General features: G+C 41.6%; 1 protein-coding gene across 5 annotated transcripts in view; it reads left to right on the top strand.

Moving 5' to 3' along the window:
• Positions 1-22695, top strand: part of wipf1b (WAS/WASL interacting protein family, member 1b) — a 44394-nt gene extending 21699 nt beyond the window's left edge. For all 5 annotated transcript variants that reach the window (XM_080448850.1, XM_080448848.1, XM_080448847.1 and 2 more), the window contains 9 exons: positions 7902-8008; positions 11661-11793; positions 11919-12086; positions 12502-12822; positions 14231-14705; positions 15681-15778; positions 16617-16949; positions 18256-18375; positions 18978-22695. In XM_080448850.1, coding sequence (XP_080304976.1) covers positions 7946-8008; positions 11661-11793; positions 11919-12086; positions 12502-12822; positions 14231-14705; positions 15681-15778; positions 16617-16949; positions 18256-18375; positions 18978-19030 — 1764 coding nt within the window. In that variant the 5' untranslated portion in view covers positions 7902-7945 and the 3' untranslated portion in view covers positions 19031-22695. The remainder of the gene's footprint in view (positions 1-7901; positions 8009-11660; positions 11794-11918; positions 12087-12501; positions 12823-14230; positions 14706-15680; positions 15779-16616; positions 16950-18255; positions 18376-18977) is intronic.
• Positions 22696-24663: the final 1968 nt, after the last annotated feature.

Below are 24663 nucleotides of genomic sequence, written 5' to 3'. Positions count from 1 at the left end.
TGTGTGTGTGTGTGTGTGTGTGATACTGTACATCTTCCCCCTCACTCTAGCTGGTATCCTTCTTCTGTCACAAATCCCTCCTGAAACCATTCGTTTCACCCTGCCTGCACCCTCTTCTTCACTTCTCTTCCACACTCCCCATTACTTTGGATAGTTGACCCTATAGGCATTTAAAGGAACTTCATTTCTATCGTTTACTTACCCGGTCTCATGCACGAAACACGCACACACGCGCCTGGGTGCGTGTGAATGAATGCCAGTTGAACCCCACCGGCACGCCTGTGCGTTCTTCGCTCGTGCAATTCACGAAAGTGTTTAATAACTTTATTTTCTTTGTATGACACGTTTTTCAGCGGATTTCGTTATAAAAGAATCTAAATCATACTATGAGTGGTGTTTTGTAGTTTATCAAACAGACTTTTGATATAGTTTTGCTGTTGTTAAAATGAGTCTCTTGATTTCTTCAATTCATCAAGTATTTTCTTCATTTCTGGATTCTTCATTCACCTTCACCACCTCTACTCCCCTTGCATCCTCACTGTTTATCTCTCTCTCTCTCTCTCTCTCTCTCTCCTCGTTTTGCCGGGGACCCTCTGAAACTCCCTTCATAGAACCCCTGGAGGTCCCAGGACCCCACTTTGAGAACCACGCTCTGCTAATGGTAGTGACACACACACACACACACGCACAGATCCAGGGTAAAACAGGCACTCGGTAGCAGGATGAAGGAGAGGCCATTTTATGGGCATTTGTAAACTAAAACACGTGTGTGTGTGTGTGTGTGTGTGTGTGTGTGTGTGTGTGTGTGTTCGTTCACATCAAAGGGTCCACAACCCGGAATCCTAGATCCCTGCAGGCCAGAACACTGAGTTCACTCTCTGTCTCTCTCTCTGTGAAACAATCTGAAGTGGGAAGCTGTGCTTAAAGGCATAATACGTAACTTTGCCCTGTGTTTACATAACAAAACAATATATCATTTTTTGTATCCATCATTTCTTATACTAGCAGTTATCAGCCACTGGAGTAGTGTGGTGGTGTTTACCAGCAGAAACACACTGTCCTCTTGCTGTATGTGGCTGTTTTCACTGGTCGTTTCGATTGCCCAAAAAATGTCCCTGTCTACCAGGACGATCAGTGACAACACCAAAATACAGAGAGAGGACAATGTGGACACCATCACACTACTCCAGTGGCTGATGACTGCTGAAATGATGGGTATACAAATGTATATACCGTTTTATGTAAACGCAGGGCAAATACTATTCCTTTAACTTATTAAGACCGGGAACAAATCTGTGTAATTGGTTTATTTCTTTGGCTATTTTTGAAAAAAATCGTTAAAATGTGTGTAAATCTTTGAATATATATAGTTTTAAAGCGAGCATTTGTAACTCAAATCTTTGCTTATGGGTATTCTCCAAATATCTTAACAGGCCGTGGACCCCCATCTCAAAATATTTTGTTCCAGGGACCCCCAGAAGTTGTAACAGAGTTAAAAATCGCTTTAAAAAATATATATTCAAAGATTTGCACAAATGATTTGCAGATCTACAAGTTCATAGCGCGGCACTGTGCCGCGCTATGAACTTGTAGATGACCATGCAGTCCTATGCAAAGGTTAAAGTGTAATTTAGATAGCATAGCATGCAATATAGACAGATGCCAGGTTTATTTGCTTACCTGGCGTCCTAAAGTTTCTATAGTTTCAATGTACAGATTTTGATATTATATTGTTTAGACCAGGGGTTCTCAAATGTATTTATACCACAACCCCATTTTATGGGAGAATTATTGTGGCGACCCCACACTTTATTTGTTGCGCAATTTCGAAGTGGACATACATAATATCTTCAAATAAAAGAATACATTGTTGGCCTTGAATATTAATATTTATTAGAAGATGAATTCAGAGCAGTTATTCCAGTTTATTTGTAGGCCTATTATTATCAATGAAATGAACGAATAGGCTAATATTGTGGTGGCGTCGCTAGCTGGAGCTTAGCTGGAGATCAGGGTTCGATTCCCGCGCAGGGCACTGAAACTTTACCATATCAATAAAAGCAACGGAAGTGTTTCTGCGCACGCATTTGTAAACCGAAGCATATTTAGCCAAAATATCTTAATCCAGCTCGCGATTTTGAGCCCACCGACTGTCTGTTTTCCTCCATCCCGGAACGGGGCAGAATAGGCTACTGGCTGACTGTGAGCAGGACCTCCCCACTCGGGTGTCAGGTTGCGAGATCCGTAAATTGAACACAGTTTTGACTTAAATGCCGATTCAGGGGCTTATTTTTTGCAGGCACATACACAAGTTCAACAGATACAATATACACAGGGGCCGCTCCGACGTCTATTCATTTAACTCTGAGAGGGTACAAATAGAACCAAATGGACCTGTGTGGTCCATGCATTTGTACCCTCTGAAAGTTACAAAAACTCCCAAAACGGCTATTGTAAGCCAATCGCTCACATTGAACATGATTCCTGGCCTGCCATACAACTATATTGTTTATGAGCAGCAAAATCAAGCAAGGGCTTGTGTTTGTTGTCTTATGTTGATGCTGGTTCTCGGTCGGTTGGAGCTGGGTGAGGAGTCGAGTAGAGCCGCTCTGTGGAGTTATTGTGGAGTTCCGTGCGGAACTGCCACGGAAAATTAAATGAATACACAAAGTTGTCTTATACACCACAAATCAAGAACAATGCACACGCATTTCATTGAAGACAACAGCTGTCCATTCAGAGTCAGGTTTAACTCTTATTATTGGCTCCCTTTAGGCTTGTCATTCATGCAAATGATTATTAGGGCTGCAGGAAAAAATCGATTCGAATATAAATCGCGATTCTCATGTTGGACGATTCAGAATCTATTATCATTTAAAATATCGATTTAGAAAATGTTTTTCTTTTTTTTCGTTATGATTTTTGTGTAATGACATTTTTGGGAAGTGGCAAGTTCTGGGCTGAATCGGGAAAAAAATAGATTTTGAATCTGAAAAAAATGGTTTTTACTCGAGAATCGCTTTGAATCGAGAAATGAATCGATTTTGAATCAGAAAAAAATAAGTGGTTCTCAACCTTTTCAGCCCGTGACCCCCCCAAAATAATCATATTTGAACTGGGGACCCCCACCCTGATTAGCACTTGGAATGTAGGGAGTTGAGGCATTACGTTTTCGGTTCCACAGATAAATAACGCGAGGCGTTGTGAGCTTGTAGATCAGCTATTTTCTAAATGATTGCTTTTCTTATATTATTGGCCAATGTTTGACCAGTTTATATAGCATATATATAAGTTTGTTGTTACTTTTGATGCAGTAATGGTCTTTTTTCATTTCTTTAATTATTATTTTTTAGGCATTAAAAATTAAAAATTGTCACTTCACTGTCATCTGGGGACCCCCCCAAAATCATGTGGGGACCCCCCTCTTTTTTTCAAAAGTTTTTCAAAGTTTGTCAAAATCATTGACACACAAAAGAATCACATAGGGCCTACTTGGCTAATATTGTAATAATAATCTAAATCTAAGTAACTGTAAATGAAAGTTTTCAAATAATTGTAGTGGAGTAAAAAGTACAATATTTGCCTCTGAGATGTAGTGGAGTAGAAGTATAAACTATTGAAAAGTGGACTTACTCAAGTAAAGAAAGTACTCAAATACACTACTTGAGTAAATGTACTTTGCAGTTAGCACCACAGGAGACAGAACAGAACACGGAGGCTCAGGGTTTGATTCAGACAACGTGTTGTCACAGCAACCCCAATACTGTGGTGCTGGAGCCATGTGGTGACTTCCTGTTTGTCAGCGGCATACAGGAAGTGGCCCCCTGTGTGAGTTTGTGCGTGCGTGCGTGTGTGTGTGTGTGTGTGTGTGACACAGGGTGAGGAGTGAGGTAGAGACAAAGTAAAATGGTTTCTACCAGAGAATGAATAATGATGGTGGATAAAGTAAAAAGAAAATAATGATAATTCAGCGAGTGACACCGTTGTGCGATGAAGTATAAATGAAGCTTAAAGGGGTGTAGAAGATGACTGGAAAGTGAAAGCCTGTGGGGTGCCTGCAGTGAGAGAGAGTGTGTGTGTGTGTGTGTGTGTGTGTGTGTGTGTGTGTGTGTGTGGTTCACGCTGGCAGCGCACATCAGATTTTCTTTCTTTCTTTTCATTTGTTTCGAACATCACAAGTTAAAAAAAGTCACAAAATAAATTAAAAACAAATCCAACAAACAAATAAATCATAGATGTGTTCGAAAAGCAGCAGGAAGAAGCTAATGCTTATAATGTCCTACCCCTAGCCGCGCTATGAACTTGTATATCTGCTGTTTTTGAATAGTGACAGGTTGAATTGAGTGTCGGGTGAATCTCAGATGAACTATGCTGTGTAGATCAGGGGTGATGCGTACTACGTACTTTACCATTCTAAGTCACACGAAAGTAGCAAAAATAGCAGATCTACAAGCTCAAAACGCGTCGCACTGCGACGAGTTTTGAGCTTGTAGATCTGCTGTTTTTGCTATTTTTGAATTGTAATCCCGAATTCTTTTGTGCTATTTTTGAATTGGAATCCTGAAAAGTAACATTTGTATTTAATTTCAAATGCATTTAGTTATACTTATGTTAACTTTATGAACTTAAATACAAATACATTGGACATAAAAAAGACAATAGAATTTTTAAACTAGTCATTAAGCTACTAATATAGACTGAAGTAATTAAAGCGGGTCATGTTTGCATGTTTGGACTTAACAGCTGAAATCAATAATATATCAGTATTCCGATATTAACCTGCGGGCCTGATTGAGTGAAGGTTGGGGCCGCATTTGGCCCCCGGGCCGCCAGTTGTGTAGATTGTTTATAATGGTGCATAATCCATCCAGCACTCCTCTCTCCTTGTATCCTTTCGTGTCACCTTTCTTCTCCATAGTTTAGGATGCAGATGTTGGTTACATGTGCACATGTTTTTTATTATTTTGATTATTTTTTCTTGACCACAAATGTACAGAATGTTGTTTAGATATAGCCTAGATTCAGTGGTGGAAAAAGTACTCAAATGTTTTACTTAGGTAAAAGTATCAATACTGCAATGTAGAAATGTAGAAATACTGTGTTAAAAGTAATAGTCCGGAATTCTAAATTGACTTGAGTTAAAGTACAAAAGGGTTGGCATCAAAATGTACTTAAAGTACTAAAAGTAAAAGTAGTCATTATGCAGAAAGTATTTTTCTTTCTGTTTGTGTGTGTGTGTGAGTTTTCAAAATGTATACGTTTAAAAAAAAAATACTGTAGCATATCTACAAGCTCACAACGCGTTGCATCGCAATGCGTTGCTCTGCAGTCGACTATTTACCCTGCTGTTTATTGACTATAGAGTTCATGTTTACTCTGCTTATTCCGACCTCACACGTGTAAGTCGCTCTGGATAAGAGCGTCTGATACATTCCTACGTCGTAAATCGTAATGCCAGGCCATTAACCCTCGTAGGGTCCTCGGGTCCTTTTGACCCGGTTTAACATTTTCAACATGAATTAAACGTATGTAAACATTTTTTGTTCTCTATGAAACTTCTTCTATTTGCCTTATTTACTGTACTAAACATGTGATATGAAAATGAAAATTTTCATTTTCATGAAAATGAAAATTTTCACACAGGGCCTTCGGGTCAAAGTGACCCGAAGGCCCTGGGTGAGACTAAAACACGAAGACCCTACGAGGGTTAAACACATCTAATGGCAGAGTTCAATTTCCCACACAGGGCACTGGAATGGTTGGTTCTCTATAAGAGTCCCCAGAGTGTACAGTTTACCTTGCAGGAGGTTGTCTGTATAATAGTGTTAACCAAGACAATGAAACGCTCGACCTCGCACACTGATGGGCTCTGTTTAAGCTTTTAAGACCGGGAACGCATCTGTGTGTCTTTTTTAGATTTCTTTGGGCTATTCAAAAATAGCACATGAGCTTGTAGATCTGCTATTATTGAATAGCCAAAGGAATAAAAAAAATGACACTCAGAGATGCGTTCCCCGGTCTTAATGGGTTAAACCCTGAAAATGCTGTGACATGTGACAGAGACACCCTCCTTACACAGATGCACATGATCACAAGTTAAATGTGAAAACCTTGGTTTCACACAAAACCGGGAACTGTGTAACCACTTAAACCATTATTTTATACTTTGGCTATTCAAAATTTGCAGATATACAAGCTATACGAGCTTGTAGATCTGCAAAAAAAAAAAGGTTATCGTGAAAATGTGTGCAAATCTTTGAATAAATCGAATTTTTTAAAGCTGCTATGTCACCTATGTATAAATATCGTCTCTGTCAGGTGGAAACCTCATGTGTCAAATAAAAATAATAAAAATAAAGTAGCAGATCTACAAGCTCGCAGATCTGCTACTTTTGTGTGACGCTGTAGTGTGATCAAGTAGGGCGTTAACTTACAGTAAAACTCAAAATGTCAAATGATGGAGATAAGAGATTTCTGCCCGACAGCAGCGATATGTATGTTTACACGCGCGGTGACAACAAGTTCCCTAAAACCACAACACACACCACACCTTCTAGTTCCTGTTTAGCTGAAGGATTTAATGTAGGCTGTATGTCAACGGATTTATGAGTTCAAATTGTGGCTCATATCATTTTATGACGTTTCATAATGTGTGTGTGTGTGTGTGCGTGTGCGTGTGTGAGAGAAAGTGAGACGTTGTGAGGGCAACTGTCCTGGTCTGGTCCTCACAATCGAACAATTTTTAGAGTTAGATTCTTAGAGTTAGATTTTCAGATGAATGTAGCCGATTTACAAGCTCACCTTTTTTTTTTCCTGGTGCATGTCACCGGCACACAACTACTGGAAGAATAGCTCAGGGTTCTATAATACAAAGGTAACCGGAAGGCTCGCCCCAAAACACACTCGCCGGACCGCTCGCCCCCAGTGATTCTTGTATTCATTTTACTGAGGTTACGTTTGTGAATAAGGTTAGGTTTAGGCATAGTTTTACTGAGGTTACGTTTTGGAATAAGGTTAGGTTTAGGCATAGTTTTACTGAGGTTACGTTTTGGAATAAGGTTAGGTTTAGGCATAGTTTTACTGAGGTTACGTTTAGGAATAAGGTTAGGTTTAGACATAGTTTTACTGAGGTTACGTTTAGGAATAAGGTTAGGTTTAGACATAGTTTTACTGAGGTTACGTTTAGGAATAAGGTTAGGTTTAGACATAGTTTTACTGAGGTTACGTTTAGGAATAAGGTTAGGTTTAGGCATAGTTTTACTGAGGTCACGTTTAGGAATAAGGTTAGGTTTAGACATAGTTTTACTGAGGTTGCGTTTAGGAATAAGGTTAGGTTTAGACATAGTTTTACTGAGGTTGCGTTTAGGAATAAGGTTAGGTTTAGACATAGTTTTACTGAGGTTACGTTTAGGAATAAGGTTAGGTTTAGACATAGTTTTACTGAGGTTACGTTACATTTAGGAGTAAGGTTAGGTTTAGACATAGTTTTACTGAGGTTACGTTTAGGAATAAGGTTAGGTTTATAAGCATAGTTTACTGAGGTCCTCACAAGAGAAATGGTTGTTTTTTGGTTGAATTCTTTTTTTGAGATGGGTTTACAATTGGGAAATTATTCATTTTGGGATTAGGATTAGAGGATTAGAGATTTAGAAGTTAGGTTTAGAGATCAGAGATGGAGTTATGTCTGATTTACACTTAGTTGGTGTCGTGCACCGAAAAATAGCCGATCTCCAAGACTGCTTGTAGATCTGCAATTTTTCGGCTTATGGCTACAAATGTTTTTTTTTTTTTTAATGGCTTCCATAAAATCACCGTCTTACAATGTTGATGTCCTCACAAAAAGTATAGTAACAAACAAACAAACCTGTGTGTGTGTGTGTGTGTGTGTGTGTCCTCTCCAGTGTGCAACGTCCAGCGCACTTGAAAGTGTGAAGAGTACAGAAGAATGCCGGGACCACCTCCCCCCCCTCCCCCACCCGGACCCCCACCTCCCCCCACCTTCGCTGTGGTGAGTCTCACATCAAACCCTCATGACTATCTATAGGGGTTGGGATCCCCGAAACCGTCGGAAACCGGAGTCGCTTTCATCACATTTTGGAACTTTTTCCGGACACTGTTTGTACACTCTTAGAGTTACACATCTGTAAGGGTCCATTTGGTTCCATGTGTACACTCTCACAGTTACAGACTATGTAAGGGTCCATTTGGTTCCATGCGTTCTCTCTCACAGTTACAGACTATGTAAGGGTCCATTTGGAACCCCCTGTAAGAATCGTTAAAGGGAACCGTTAAGGATCTTTTACTTAAAGGGATATTTCACTTTAAAAAAAACTTTGGGTCATTTTATCGTCTACTCAGGCTTTTGTGAGCCCCCCAGACAGTTTTTAAGTTGCTTGATTCAGTATTTAGATATTTAATATTCATTTTATCAGACACGCCCCCTTCCTATACAAACCCATTATAACTTCAAACTCCATTTTTAACATGTTAGATTCGTCAAAAACACCCGTCCTTGGTTCTGGTGACTCACCCTGCCCTCCTAATACGTGAGGGGGCCGTGTTTTTTCGATAACTTTTTTCATTTATTTTTAATATCTTTTTTGGAAAATGAAAAAAATGTAATAGATAAAAAAAATAATGAAAAAAGTAATCGAAAAAAACACGTATTAGGAGGGCAGGGTGAGTCAGCAGAACCAAGGACGGGTGTTTTTGATGAATCTAACAGGTTAAAAATGGAGTTTGAAGTTTTAATGGGTTTGTATAGGAAGGGGGCGTGTCTGATACAATGATTATCAAATATCTAAATACTAAATCAAGCAACTTAAAAACGGTCTGGGGGGCTCTCAAAAGCCTGAGTAGACGATAAAATCACAAAGTTTTTTTGAAAGTGAAATATCCCTTTAAAGGAGAATTCCGGACTTTTTCTTACCTTTTTATATGATGTTATTATATCCTAGGACGTGGTGGTACAGTAGAACATTTTCATAACTCCATCCCGAGTCCACCGCAGCTAAAACCGTGAGCGGACGGTCCGTGCGCTAAATCACATAACTGTATCGCTCAAGTTTTATTTTTTTTGGGTGATATCTGACTTCATAATGACATAAACCTCGCCACAGTGTTTTTGTCCCAAATGGGCCACCGTAGTGTTTACAAGCGGAGTTGGATGAAATCACGGGTGAAATCTCGTCTTGCGAGACTTCTGGAGGGGGAGGGGCGCATCTAACACAAACACTGTGGTGGGTTTTCTGTCAATATGAACGTCAGATATCACAAAAAAAAAAAAAATTATGAAAATGTTTTACTGTACCCACTCGTCCTAGGATATAATAACATCATATAAAGGTAAGAAAAAGGCTCGTCCGGAATTGTCCTTTAAGTAAAAGGATCAATACCACAATGTAGAAATACTCAATTTACCACTACAATTAAAAGTCCAAAACTATTTGCATCATTCTTTTTTTTATATAAAAAATGTTATCAAAATCTTTCAAAAGTTGCAGATCTAAAGCATTTAGATCTGCAATTTCATTAATAACCGAAGTATTAACACATTGGGTGCCAGAGGTTTATTAAAATATTATACTTTGAGTGCCAGGACTTTTTAAACATTTTGAACCTTTTTCAAGTAGTCACAAAATATTTTCAGTGATCACCGTCCTCACGGTGATCCCCTCATTACACACATACAGGTCTCGTACAATCGGGGGGAAAAAATTTAAAACATTCGGAAATCCATTCCATAGTTGCAGCCAGTTGAAAATAGTTAAATTAACATTGTAAAAAAAAAAAGTGCACAGGAGCCGAGATACAGGTTTTTGAAGTCATAAGTTAACCAGGAGGTGGATTGGAGTCTAAATCTTGTAGGAGTGATATTTCCTGTTGCTGTGAAGGAAAAAAAAAAAAAAAATTAAACAAAAAAAAAAAAACGTATATATACGGTTTTGGCACTCAACGTTAGTATGCGCAAAACCGTATATATACGGTTTTGGCACCCAATGTGTTAACATAACTTGATATAAGCTCAAGTGGTTATTCAAACTTTTGTAATAAAGTTCTCTTTATTGAGGCATCTAAACAGGGCCAGGTATCGTTCCAAGCTCGGTAGTATCGCAAGAGTTTGGTTGTCAGGCTGTTCATAAACATACTTTGTGCTATTTAGATACCTCTATGAAATTATACAGTGTGCACATCGAAAAGCAACAAGGCAGAAAACAATGTGTGATATGTCTTCTTTTGTTTCCCTGGACCGAGTATTTTACAAAGGTCTCAATCATTCAGAAAACGTGTTTGTTAACCCATTCAAACCGGGAATGCATCAGTGTCTTTGGGCTATTCAAAAATAGCAGATTTACAAGCTCATAGCTCGGCACCGAGTGCCGTGCTATGAGCTTGTAGATCTGCTATTTTTGTAAAAATCTTGGAAAATGTGTGCAAATATTTTTTAAAGCAAACATTTTTAACTCAAATCTTTGCTTCTGGGGGATTCTACAAATATCTTCTACATCCTAACAGTTCCTTTTTTTTTTTTTTTTTACGTATGTTGCTATAATATCAGTGGTTCTCAAACGTTTTCATGTCAAGGACCACCCAAAATGATATGTATTTGGCCTTTGACCCCATCTCAAAATATCTTTTTTTCCAGGGACCCCCAGAAGTTGTAACCGAGTTAAAAATGTTCGCTTGGAAAATATATATATTCAAAGATTTGCAAAAATGTTCACGATTTACATAATATGAACTTGTATATCTGCTATTTTTGAATAGCTAAATAAATCTTAAAATAACACAGATGTTTTCCTGTTCTGCAGTTTGCCACCCAGTGCGACAAATCTGCCAGCTGGAATTGCTGGATAGAGAAAATGACATTTACCTTCCTTGGGTTTATGCAGGATGCTGACTTCATTACTAGTCACATGACAACCGTTTCATGGGCTCATTTCCATGCTTCTGATCCTAATAAACAGAGACACCTTGTGGCTGAAATGTGTCATTGCAGCCTGTGTGACAAGGCAAAAGAGCAACATGATGAACATTAGAGATACAACTACTAACACAAGATCAGGGGAAAAAATGGCACAACAACAGCAAACCACAACATGTTAAATAAACACATTTACAATCAGTAAAACACAAAAAAAATTGCAAGATTAAAGAAAATGACTATTTCAGAAGAGATTTAAAAGTCGACACTGATTTTGCAAGCAGTTCTGTCGACTAATGCTATGGCGTAAAATGTTCGTCGACTACCTTTTTTCCCTGACGGCACACAGCCAAGTATAATTCAGGCATTACGACGCCACCATGGCTCACTAAAATACATTTTAGTCGACTAAATCAACTGTGGATTTAGTCAACTAAAATGGAAACATGACTAAAATGTAACAAACACTAAATGGAATTTTATTCAAAAGACTATGACTGAAACAATCAAAATTTGTCATCAAAATGAACACTGCTAGAGAGCAACATTTATTTGCACAGGATTTGAATGTTTTGCGATCAAAACTGGACTTACTGAAAGGCTATGGCCACAACAGTGTCAAATACATCAGCTCAAGAGCCACTAATAACAACTCTTTCACTGTGTGTGTGCGTGTGTGTGTGTGTGTGTGTGTGTGTGTGTGCGTGTGCGTGTGTGTGCGTGCGTGTGTGTGCAGGCCAACACAAACAAACCGTCATTGAATCGCAATGAGCAGCATGGCAGGAACGCCCTCCTCGGCGACATCGGCAAAGGAGCCAGGTTAAAGAAGACCGTGACCAATGACCGCAGTGTACCCATACTGGACAGTAGTACGCCGTTTAGCTCCATTTTGATTCATTTCATATTTGCCTAGTTGAACTGGGAACCAACGTGTACAAAAGAGTACCAAAAGAGTATACTGTAAGTAAACGGATATTATTCTTTCTCTCCTCAGAACCTAAAGCTGGAGGAGGTGGAGGAGGTGGAGGAGGTGGTGGTGGTGGTGGAGGAGGGGGTGGGGGAGGTTTTGGAGGAGGAGGAGGAGGAGGAGGAGGATTAGGAGGCCTGTTCCAGGGTGGGATGCCCAAACTACGCTCAGCAGGATCGAGCAGAGACTCCAACGGTAAGAACTATCTTCTGACATTCCAACATTCACCGAAAATAGCCGATCTAAGAAGATAGTTAGCTGGCATTCATTTAACCCATTTAACTTCCGTTTAACGACTCTAAACGGAAGTACTGGAATTTGGCGGAAGTACTTCCCAAGGAAATGACGTTGATGTTTTACAAATCTGTTTACATTCCCTGTGAATGAAACGAGTGTTGTGATTGGTCAAAAAATATTGTTTCCGGGGGAAACACTTGCGATGGAAGTCCCACCCCTATAGACACTCTCTGCTTTAGGTCATGACCAGGCTTTTCTATTCACAGATGAGTAAGGCTGGGAACGAGGCTATATCAAACTGGGGGTCCTTGAAATTATTTATTTTAATTTTTAGAATCACTGTTATATTGAGGGTCCCTCTCTTCTCCACCAGACTCGTCCCCCGCCCGGGGCCCCATGCTGCCCCCAGGGGCCCGCTCCGCTGGCCCTCGGCCCTTCGGCGCCCAGTCCGGTGTACCCCCCGCCGGCCCCCCTCGGTTCCAAGGGGCCCCTCCCATTCCTCGCGGCGGGGGCCCGGACCTCCCCAAGAGCCGCTCCACCCCCTCGTTCGGACGGTCGGACACCCCGGGCGGCCCCCCTCCTCCGGTCCCCAGCACCCCTCGACCCGGCCAGGCGGGGTCCCCGGGGTCCCGCGGGGGGCCCCCGCCACCCCCCTTCCCCGGGGGGCCGAGGCCCGGCGCCGCTTCGGGGCAAGGTTATTATTGTTTTGCATTTTTGTGTTCAGTTTTTATTTTTTATAAATTTTCATTATTGTTGTTTTTGTTTTCATATTGTATTCATTTTGATTGTTTTGGTTTTGACTTTATGTTCAAGATTAGTTTTGATTTGTTTTTAAAGCGAGTTTGCTAGTTCAGTTTATTTATTTAAAGGCTTCGGTTAGTTTAGTTTTTTTTTGTTTAGTTTGTATTATTGTTTAGTTTTTTTTGTTGTAATATGATTGATTGATTGATTGAGTAACAGTAAAATACTTGGGCTAAAAGGACAACAAAAAAACAAGTCCTGGGGACTTGTTTCTAGTGTGGTCCTGTGTATTCAATTCATGTCGTCAACAAATACAAATAGCTATATTTACCACAAAAGAAAAGGAAAAACAGGGCAGCAGTGTCTGACCCCTCATTTCAAGGTGATTGATGTCAGGATAACAATTGTATCCAATCAGGAGAGTGATGACACAAAGAAATGGGCTATTTTTGAAAAAATATGATGAATGATTTTTTTTGTGCAAATTTTAGAATATATATATTTTTTGCTTCTGTGGGTCCCTGGAACAAAATATTTTGAGATGGGGGTCTGCGGCCAAATACATATAATTTTGGGAGTCCTTGACGTGAAAAAGTTTGAGAACCACTGATTACAGCAACATAAGTGGAAAAAAAGAAGACAAAAAGTGATTTAGAAGACATTTGTAGAATCCCCAGAAGCAAAGATTTGAGTCACAAAAATAAAAGTTTGCTTAAAAAAAATGACATTGAAAGATTTGCAAAAATGTTCTTTTTTACTCGGTGCCGCTCTATGAGCTTTATCTCCTATTTTTGAATAGCCAAAGAAATCTAAAAATTACACAGATGCGTTCCCGGTCTTAATGGGTTAAAGAGATATTGGACGTATGCGTTCTTGGCAGGCAATGTGTTAAAGGGACTACACCATGAATTAGAAAAATAATAATAATATTTAATATCATATTGTTTATGTCCCTCAAACGTTTTTCAAAAGGTTTGAGCCTAAATCAAGCCTCAGATATACTCATTCCAACTAACTTCTCTCTGGCTTATAAAGCACTTTCACCTGCAATACCACATTGTCCTGTTTGGCACGTGGCGCTATTGAGCCAGTTTGTATGCATGTTATCTCCTGGTTCTGTGTGGAAAAAGTAAAAAAAAAAAAAAAATCAGTTTGGCCTGTTTTGAGACCAATTTACAGAAAACCCCAGATTTGCTGTGAAAGCCTAAGTGTTCAAACTGGGGTATTTTTCAGGATAGAAGAGAGTTAGGGGAGACCAAAAACACACAAAAAAGAAGAAAAATTAAAAATTCATGGTGTAGTCCCTTTAAGAAAACGATATCACTTACTGCACCTTTTAACTCTAAAACCCCTGCTTCCAGGACCCCCAGGCGGACCACCCAGCCTGCCTCCAGGGAGGCACGGACCCCTCCCTCCCCCACCGGGAGCCTCCTTCTCGTCTGGGGGGCCGCGGCCCGGCGCGGCCGGCCTCCCTCCACCCCCTCCCCCCTCCAACACCCCCGCCTCCTCTCTCTCCTCCTCTCGGCCCCCCCTGCCCTCGGGGAGACCGCCACTCCCGGACGACCGGCCCCCGCCGCCCCCGTCCCCCATGATTGGGGCCGGAGGCGTCGGCCACCGTCCCTCCATGCCTCGTGACGGACCCCCGCCTCCCCCTCCGTCTTTCAACTCCAAACCCTCCCCCTCTTCCCTCTCCTCTCGCTCCTTGCCCGGCGGACCGCCCCTCCCCCCGGGTCGCCCGGGACCCCCCAGCCTTCCTCCCGCGCCCCCGGCGGCGGGCGGTGGCGGCGACGACCACGGGACCCCCCGCCTGCCCCAGAGGAACCTGTCGCTCAACAGGTAACGTTGTTGTTTTCACACGTACCCCTGTTCTGTGGGGCGAACATTTGTAGAAAAATAGCCTAGGTTGTAGGTCAGCTATTAGACAGTGGTGGAAAAAGTACTCAAATGTTTTACTTAAGTAAAAGTATCAATACTGCAATGTAAAAATACTCTCCAGTCTGGAATTCAAAATGTACTTGATGTATCAAAAATGCACTTAAAGTACCAAAAGTAGAAAGTACTCATTATGCAGAATGTCCCATTTCAAGTTTTCAAATGTATACAAATCTTTTGAAAATAGCCGATCTACAAGCTCACAATGCGTCGCATCGCGACGCATTGTGAGCGTGTAGATCGGCTATTTTCAAATGGCCGAAATGTATATAGGGCTGAAGTGGTTAGTGTATGTTTTGTAATAATAATCAAAATCTACAAAGATTATATATTTAAAGAGCGAGGGATCACAGTAAGAATCCTAAGCATTCTTACTCCACAGTGGGGGGAAAAAGGCATCTGAAAGTTTGATGGAATGCATTTTTACACGTGAGCGCAGTGACCACTTTAACATTGCATCTTATGAGCGGTGGGGTTCATTTGGTTCCGGCTCGCGCGCGCATACTGGTTCTTATCAGTGTGACGTCGTCTGATAAGGCGTTTATAGAGCATATAACAGTCAGATTCCGAAAGTAACCCTCACATTCCATCCCACCACAGGGGATTTCATCAGCTATTGTGTCGTAACAAACCAATATAGACTTACCACTAGGATCCTGGTTGTTAAATGATGCAGTATGCTCCTGTAGAAGCCCCAAGTGTCTATGCAGTCACTCTAGTTTTAAGAAAAAAATGTCAAATTAGTGATCTCACTGAGAAATACTCACATTACCCACAATGCTGTGAGTGTAAAGTCCGGCAACGTCGACGTCCCTGATTGGTGGAGCTCGTGTTGCTATGGAAATGTCGTTTTTGCTAGTGTTTTACTTTTCCTAACAGTTCTCCAGCCCCCTCACCCGGTCGAACTGGACCCCTCCCTCCCCCACCCAATGAGAGACCGCCCCCTCTGGGAAGGAACCAATCAACATCACGGACTGGTAAGCAACACTTGATTGTAGTGATTGGAATGAAAGATAGCTGATGATAATATCAATTCATTAATTAATCAATTCATTAATTAATTAGCACACAAAGACTCTATAGAGCGTGCCAACGCGTCGTCACCACGGGGCGTGGCATAGTAGCGCAGACATGTTTGTTTTGGGTAATGTTAAGTCAACCTGGTTTATACTCCTCAAAGATATCCGCTGCTACCAAAAGACACTTGTTGACGCCCCCTTCAGGATTTTTGGCATGCTCTATAGGCACAATAGTTGGTCTGCTAGCACTTAACCCTGGGCTATGCTGGGCCATACCGGGCTATACTGGGCTATACCAGGGCCAGGCTATACTGGCCTGCACTGGGCTAGACTGGGCTGCGCTAGGCTATACTGGGCTAGACTGGGCTGCACTGGGCTGCACTGGGCTATGCTGGGCGGCTCTGAAAATAGCTGATCTACAGGCTCACGTGACACGTTGTGAGCTTGTAGAGCTGCTATTTTCGGCACTCAGCTGAGTATAAATCAAGCATTGTGGCGACATTGATTTAAGTTGACTAAAATCGTATGATATTTAGTCATAAGTTCAAATAGCAAGATAGGGCCCTTAGTGCTTTGTATTGATGATGATGATGATGATGATGATGATGGCCTGGACCGCTGGCGTAGCGGTCCAGGCACCTAGGCGGGTTCGAGTCCCGATCGTGACAGCCTTTGCTACATGTCACTCCCCATTTCCTGTCAGCCTACTGTCCTGTCAATAAAGGCATAAAAGCCCCAAAATGTATCTGTAAAGATGATGAGGATGACGATTTGACTTGTCTCCCCCCCCTTCCAGGACCACTCCCTCCCCCTCCCCCCACAGGCCGTCCAGGGGGCGGGGCCAGCGTGAGGTCGGCGCGGGCACCCTCTCCCATCGGCCGTCCAGCGGGCCCGGAGCCCCCCCGCGGCCCCCCCGGAGGCGGAAGACCCCCTCTGCCCCCCGACCGGCCCGGGATGGGTGGGGGCTTCCCTCCCCCTCCCCCACCCACGGGGGGTGGGGGCGGCTTCCCTCCCCCTCCCCCACCCATGGGCGACAGGCCCGGGATGGGTGGAGGCGGCGGGGGGTTCCCCCCTCCCCCTCCGGCACCCATGGGCAACGGGTTTCAGAACTCGCACCATCACCCAGCAGGTCAGTACTAGGGCTGTGAATTGTCTGCTCACGATTCGATTCCGATTCTTGGGGTCACGATTCAGATTGTTTTCGATTTTTTTCAAAACAAACGATTCTCGATTCAAAACGATTCTCGATTCAAAACGATTCTCGATTCAAAACGATTCTCGATTCAAAACGATTCTCGATTCAAAACATAGGATTTCAGGATCTACTCCAGTCTGCTGGCATGAAAGCAGAGTACATATAATTGTAAAGGTTAATCAACTGATAATAATGTAAACACACAAAGGTAAATCCAAGACGTCATCTTTGTGTTGCAATCAGCTGCAGCTGTTGAGGCCAGACACAAACATGTTGAGGCCGTCCGCAAACATACGGACGGACAGACACACACACGGTCAAATGTAGGACTCAAAAAATAAAAACAATAATCGATTTTTGGAAAATGAGAATCGATTCTGAATCATCCAACATTAGAATCGCGATTCGAGTACGAATCTTTACCACTCTTACCAATCTTTCTACCACTTATACCCCCCTTTACCTAACTACATTTGACTTAGAAAACTGCTCATGGGCCTTTTTTTGAGCAGAGGAACACTTTGGATATCATTTCCAGAGCGCTTCTGACCAAGTGGTGTAAAGTAACTAAGCACATTTACTACAATTTTGAGGTATTTTTACTTTACTGGAGTATTTCCAATTTTCAATACTTCTACTCCACTGCATTTCAGAGGCAAATATTGCACTTTTACTCCACTACAGTTATTTGAAAACTTTAGTTACTAGTTACTTTGCAGATATATATTATATTATAAAACATACATTAACCACTTCAGCCCTATTTTATACATAGGCTATCTGAAAAAACTGTACGGTTGGTACAGTAGCAGTCACTAATTCTTGTTGCCACAGTTTGGTAGGACACTCTTTACAGTAGCTGTTGCGGTGATGTCATGTTTCTTATTCAACATTATCCCATGCTTATCCAAGGCTGCTCTGGGTTTAGTCCAATCAGAACCCACAGCTGCCTTGTTAACAGCCTCTCATAGCCAATCGACGACTGTTATTTCACAAACCCTGCCTTTTGTCCCACCTATATTTATATAATTAGTTAACCCTTTACTTTTGTTTTCAAGGCTTGCAACACAGCGTTTTAATGATTTTTATTGAATGAAAAATAAAAAGATATATTAGATATATTTGGCTATTCGAATACTTTTAGGTGTTCGAAGTCGAACACTAAAAATCAGTATACGTGAATGCCCTAGTAGGCATTTCTGATGGCACTGTCGTTCATGTGTTTTGTGTGTCGTTCCAGATGAGTGGGAGAGTCGTTTCACGTTCCACCCGCTGTCGGACCTGCCCCCCCCCGACCCCTACGTCTCCTGTCAGAAGACCTACCCCAGCAAGATGACCAGCAAGAGTGATGGTGGACGAGGTACACGCACGCACGCACGCACGCACGCACGCACGCACACACACACACACACACACACACACACACACACACACACACACACACACACACACACACACACACACACACACACACACACACACACACACACACACACACACACACACACACACACACACACAAAACCACTTCAGCCCTATATACATTTCGGCCATTTGAAAATAGCAGATCTACAAGCTCACAATGCGTTGCGATGCGACACATTGTGAGCTTGTAGATCTACTATTTTCAAACGATTTTTATGCATTTTATACATTAGAAAACTTAGTGAAATGGGACATTCTGATTAATGAGTAGGCTACTTTCTACTTTTGGTACTTTAAGTACATTGTGATACCAATACTGTTGTACTTTTACCCAAGTACATTTTGAATTCCGGATGTTTACTTGTAACGGAGTATTTTTACACTGCAGTATTGATACTTTTGAAATGAAATGGGGGTTCCGTAGCCTCGTGCATATCAAACTGGGAGGTCCTTGAAATTGAATCAATTGAATACATTGAATCAAAGCAAATGAATCGAGGACAAAAGACACTCATTAATCTGCGTTCTCGTTTCCAGGTTCTGGTAAAAAGGAGAGAGGAGCCCCTCCTCTTCCTCCCATACCCAGGTGAAGAGGAGGAAGGACACCTTCATCGCGACATGAGACACAATCCCCAGTGTCTCTGTATGTCTCTCTCTCTCTCTCTCTCTCTCTCTCTGTCTCTGTCTCTGTCTCTGTCTCTCTGTCTCTGTCTCTGTCTCTGTCTCTGTCTCTGTCTCTCTCTCTGTCTCTCTAGTCAAATTCCAACACTCTTCACTTCCACTGACTGAGCGATTCCTCCGTCCTCGCCTTTCCTCCTCGCTTCTTCATCAGAGGCTGAGCTAATAGGCGCAAGGAAACCACTTAAGTGAAGGATGCAAGGATGGAAGTTTGAGTATTGGAGCTTGGCCTCTCTCTCTCTCTTCTCTCTCTCTCTCTCTCTCTCTCTCTCTCTCTCTCTCTCTCTCTCTCTCTCTCTCTCTCTCTCTCTCTCTCTCTCTCTCTCCTTTCATACATGTAACTCCATCATATGGTTCATGTTGTTCTGTAATGTGCCAACTTAAAGGTGCGGCGCTGCTCTATGACATAATGGTGGTCGATTGTGCTTCAACATCACAATCGACCACCATTATATCATAGAGCAGCGCCGCACCTTTAAGCTTCTGTTGTTCTGTAGCACCACCATCAAATGACCACAACCAAAGACCCAAACTCCATCACCACACCACCACCAAAGACCCAAACTCCATCACCACACCCCAACCAAAGACCCAAACTCCATCACCACACCACAACCAAAGACCAGACACCTTAACAACATCCATCCATCCATCCATCCATCATCAACCTCTTATCCGTAGTCGGGTCGTGGGGGGACAACAGCTCCAGCAGAGAGCTCCAGACTTCCCTTTCCCGAGAAACATTAGCCACTTCCTCCTCACCTGATTTGGATGCTATCAATGCATTGAATGGGACATTATCACGTTGAATCAGACCATTGAAAGTAGGCGACATACTGACCTACCCGCGATTTATCAGACCATTCATTGGGCGTAATCGGGAGATACTGACCTACGGACTCGTATAACCTATTTTTTTCCTTCTTTTTGGACCATGACGGAGGCGCGCAGTCTCAAGCGAACTGGAGCCACGCGAAGCACCACCGAGCGAGCTAAAGCGAGCGAGTTGCCGTGCCGAACGTTGCGAAGTTCGCTTGTCCCATTCAGTGCATTGATAGCATTCGCAGGGTGACCCCGGGCGTTCCAAGACCAGCATGGAGATATAAATCCCCCCATCTGGTCCTTGGTCTGCCAGGGGGTCTCCTCCCAGTGGGACGTGCACCGAGAACCTCTCTAGGGAGACGCTCGGGAGGCATCCGTACTAGATGCCCGGATATAAACTCGATCACCACATCAGAACCACCCGAACCAAAGACCAAACGCCATCAAACAAACACAAGCAAGGCCCAGTTTTACGATGCATTCAGACACGCTGGGGTCAGAGAAAAGAAAACCCAAATCCCAGGACAAGTATTACTTTTGTACAATTTAACCACTTGAACCCCAGCATCCCTATTCTGGGGGGGGGGACATTCGCCAAAAAATAGCAGATCTGCAAGCTCACAACGTGTCGCCTTGTGTGCAGATCTGCTGTTTTTGGGGGAGGAGATTTGGTGTAGAGTGAAAAAAGAAATTCCAGCGCACATACAGGGCTGCATTCAAATTGAAAATGTTGTCGCCAGCTTTGAGGTCAGAATAGCTTCTGTTCCGCGTGACGTTTGCCGTGTCATCTGATCCGCTTCAGCCACTGAACTGAGAGGCTGATTCAATCCATTCGCATCGTACGCTTATGATCATAAGTTTTCATCTTGCTTTTTCCCCTCTTATATAATCAGGGTTGTTATTTTAGGATACAGGCCAGAGAGTTAAGGGACGCTGCTACGGATCTGTTTTGTGCCTTATAGGCTCTTTGCACAGCAGCCATATTGGAAATGTTACCAATGATACAAATGAAAGCTCTGTTCCATTCTGGTCAAACAGAGTCAGGGTGCTGATGTTGTTGCATGTATGTTGGCTCACTGGAAACACTCTGCTACACCAGTGGGTCTCAAAGTGTGGTCCAGGGACCCTCATGGTTCCTTGAGGGCGTTCCAAATGCCCCCCCTTATGGGTGTGTGACTCTGAGAGTGTACAAATGGAATTTGTACACTCTCAGAATTACAAATTTGTGCAATTTGTACACTCACTATGGGGGTCACACTATGGGGGTCCTTGAAATGAAGAAGTTTGAGAACCACTGTGCTACACTAAATGGAACAGAGCCTTCATTATTATCATTGGTAACACCTGTGAAGTATGTAAGGAAGAGGACTGATTTATTTACAGTGTGGCTGCTGTTGTACTCTGTAGAATGACGGTGTCACTTGGCAAAAAGCACTGATGTTTAGCGACATCTTCGTGAGCTACAGAGTAAATGAACCTTAAGTGTTGCTTCTATATTCTTTCAACAGTGACGGGACGCCACTGCTCATAGAAAGAAAGAAAGAAATAACATAGCCAAATTTCCTCATGTTTAGAATTAACTTTTTAACCGAGTATGGTGTATTACTTTTGAATGCACTAGAAACAAAACAGTTACTGGAATTTTGACATTTAGTTAATAAATAGTATACATGAAAAAAGGTATACGTGCAAAACAAATTCTATTTTCGGCAATAGACCTGTCTAATGCCTGAATTAAACATCATTGCACGCCGGTGTCTCGCACTGAAAATAGCCAATCTACAAGCGTCAGAATGTGACATGTTCTGAGCAGCCTATTTTCTTCAGTGCGCAGAACCAAGTACGGGTATAACTCGGGCTGAACCAAGTCTGACCCCCTCCCATCACTGCTACAAACAAACACAAACAAACAAACGGCTGTTTATTGGACCAAAGTCACATTGTGCCTTAACAGTACATTTTCCTGTCTGTCTAAAACCACGGAGTGGAGTTCCTGTGGGAACTGGAACGGTACTTTTCATGTGATTGTCTGGATGTTTATAATAATGTTGATGGAATTAACTTACGTACTATATTAAAGGAGCGCTTCACCCATTTCCAACCTTATCTTCATATAACTGGTCCTCACTAATGCTCCATTATAAGATGGCACCATTTCTGTCTACTCAACTCTGTGTCTCATTGGTGGGCTGTGTGGACGGTTCAGAAACCTGCCTACCAGTGACATCATCGATGGGGGATTCCAAGCTAATAGAACCTACTGGCCAATTCTCTTCCTGGAAAGTTAATGGCATTTTTCTTGAATGAATTCAAAATAAATAAATGCAACTTTGTAATCTTGTATTGAAATTACCCAACCTGCATCATGTCATGTCATGCCTACCGATGATATGAAGATATGGTTGAAAATGGGCGAAGTGCTCCTTTTAAAAGGAACGTGCAGTTTGCTTTGCTGTCAAACCAAATGGATTCTTTGGTTTGTCAAGGCGGTTGAGACTTTTATTCTGAAGGACCTGTGTATGTAACTATGACTTGATCGACTGGTATTGAAGGATGATATTTTTATAAGTTATGTTTCAGAACTATGCAGTATTATGTTTTTTTTGTTTTTTTTGTTGCTTTAACAGCTTTGAACGGCCGTTTGTACACTTGATTTTTGTTATATTATGACCATGTTTTGTCACAGAAGTTTGTTCTAAAATGACAATCAAACAGACCTATTTACATTGTTGAATAAAGAAATACAGGAATACAATGCTTTCATAATGCTTTGTGTTTGGCTGTGGATACGTTTGAAAAAAGGTTTGATGCCGTTTCAGACAAACGAGCAATTGATCAAGGAAAGTGTTTTACTGTGTGGGTCTCGTTGAGCAGTAGCTTAATTTTTTAGTATGTATCAGATGAAATATGTCATTTTGTCAATTTTCATAGAGCAATGTGAATTTTGTTAAACTAATGTCTCAAAGCTGAACAGAGCTCATACATATTATTGCTATTATTATTATGGTGGGTTTTGTGAATCATCATAGGTAATATTTTATTATGACAAGATTTTTGTTATATCATTACAGCATTATTGTAGAAGTGCAGGCTATAGGAAATTGGGAAGGTTTCTTAAATATGCGTCCATAAAAATAATAAACTGAATCTCCATGAATCCTTACTTTTATATTATCAAGGGTAGAAAAAGTACTCAAATGTTTTACTTAAAAAGAAAGTATCAATACTGCAATGTAGAAACACGTTTACAAGTAAAAGTCTGCTACTCAAAATGTACTTGAGTAAAAGTACAAAAGTATTGGAATAAAAATATACTACCAAAAGTAAAAATACTCGTTAGCAGAATGTCCCATTTCACAAGTTATCATTATGTCTAAAATTGATATAAATCTTAGAAAATAGCAGATCTACAAGCTCACAATGCGTCGCATCATGACGCGTTGAGCTGCTTGTAGATCGGCTATTTTCAAATATCCAATGTTTAAATAGGGCTGAAGCGGTTAATGTATGTTTTGAAATAATAATCAAATTCTACAAAGTAACTAGTAACTAAAGTTTTCAAATTAAGTAAAAGTACAATATTTCACTGAGTAGTAGTGGAGTAGAAGTAAAAGTATAGACAATTGGAAATACTCCAGTAAAGTAAAAGTACCTCAAAATTGTACTTATAGTATAGCACTTAAGGAAATGTACTTAGTTACTTTCCACCACTGATTATTATTTATTTTTATTTTAAATTGACTGAGTGTGAATCATTGGCTTGTTTTTCCTCTGGCTGTGACACCACGTGAGCACTTAGCACGCCTCCGCCAGAGTGTAGCACGCTGCTCCGCAGCAGTAGAGCTCCTGTCTCAGCCAATCACAGGTGACTCACCAAGCGCTGATTGGCCGCCCAGCCTGTCGGTCATATTTTTAGGGCGTTGCCGTTTCCCCACAGCTGTCAGATAATAATGTCCCGTCAAGTCAAACACACTCTCGTCACGTGGTATATTGTAAGCATTCAACTTCCGCTCAGCAGACATCAGAATAAAAGTATAGTTGATTCATTTCTTTCTTTCTTTCTTTCTTTCTTTCTTTCTTTCTTTCTTTCTTTCTTTCTTTCTTTCTTTCTTTCTTTCTGTAGTAGTCTTTGATAGGTATTTGTAGTTTACTTATACGAGTATTTACAATTTCCTTTACTTCTGCTCCACTACATCTCAGAGGCAAATATTGTACTTTTACTCCACTACGATTATTTGAAAACTTTAGTTACTAGTTACTTTTCAGATATAAATTATGATATTATGAAACATACATTAACCCTTGCATTGTGTTAGAAACCTGCATACTCTTTTTGTATTTCTATTTTTTATAATGTATCAGAGTGCAATACATCTCCCCACCAATAGGGGCGCGTTGTTGAAAGCATATGTGAAAAATTCGGAGAAAATGGCCACTGATCGCATTACAATGCTTTTTATTGAACAATACGGAAGATACGGGTACTTAGACCCAGGCGCTTTAACTTTTTACATCCACGGCCGTGGGGTCAGCACTTTATATTTGAAATCTGAACGTTTATGTAGATGTACTGGTTTTTAAATGTGTAACTTTCAAAAACCAGGAACAAGTAGCGCCATGTTTCGTGAGTGTTGGCAGCTCTGAAAAACCAACCTGCTCATAGTCAAGGTTACTCTTATTTTGAAATCCACCCACCGGACAGCATATAATCATGAAGTTCCTA

The sequence above is a fragment of the Gymnoscopelus braueri genome, assembly GCF_963280865.1.
Source record: "Gymnoscopelus braueri genome assembly, chromosome: 14".
NCBI lineage: Eukaryota > Metazoa > Chordata > Actinopteri > Myctophiformes > Myctophidae > Gymnoscopelus > Gymnoscopelus braueri.
The sequence above is the reverse complement of the archived record's forward strand: the minus strand, read 5'-3'. Positions and strand labels throughout refer to the sequence as shown.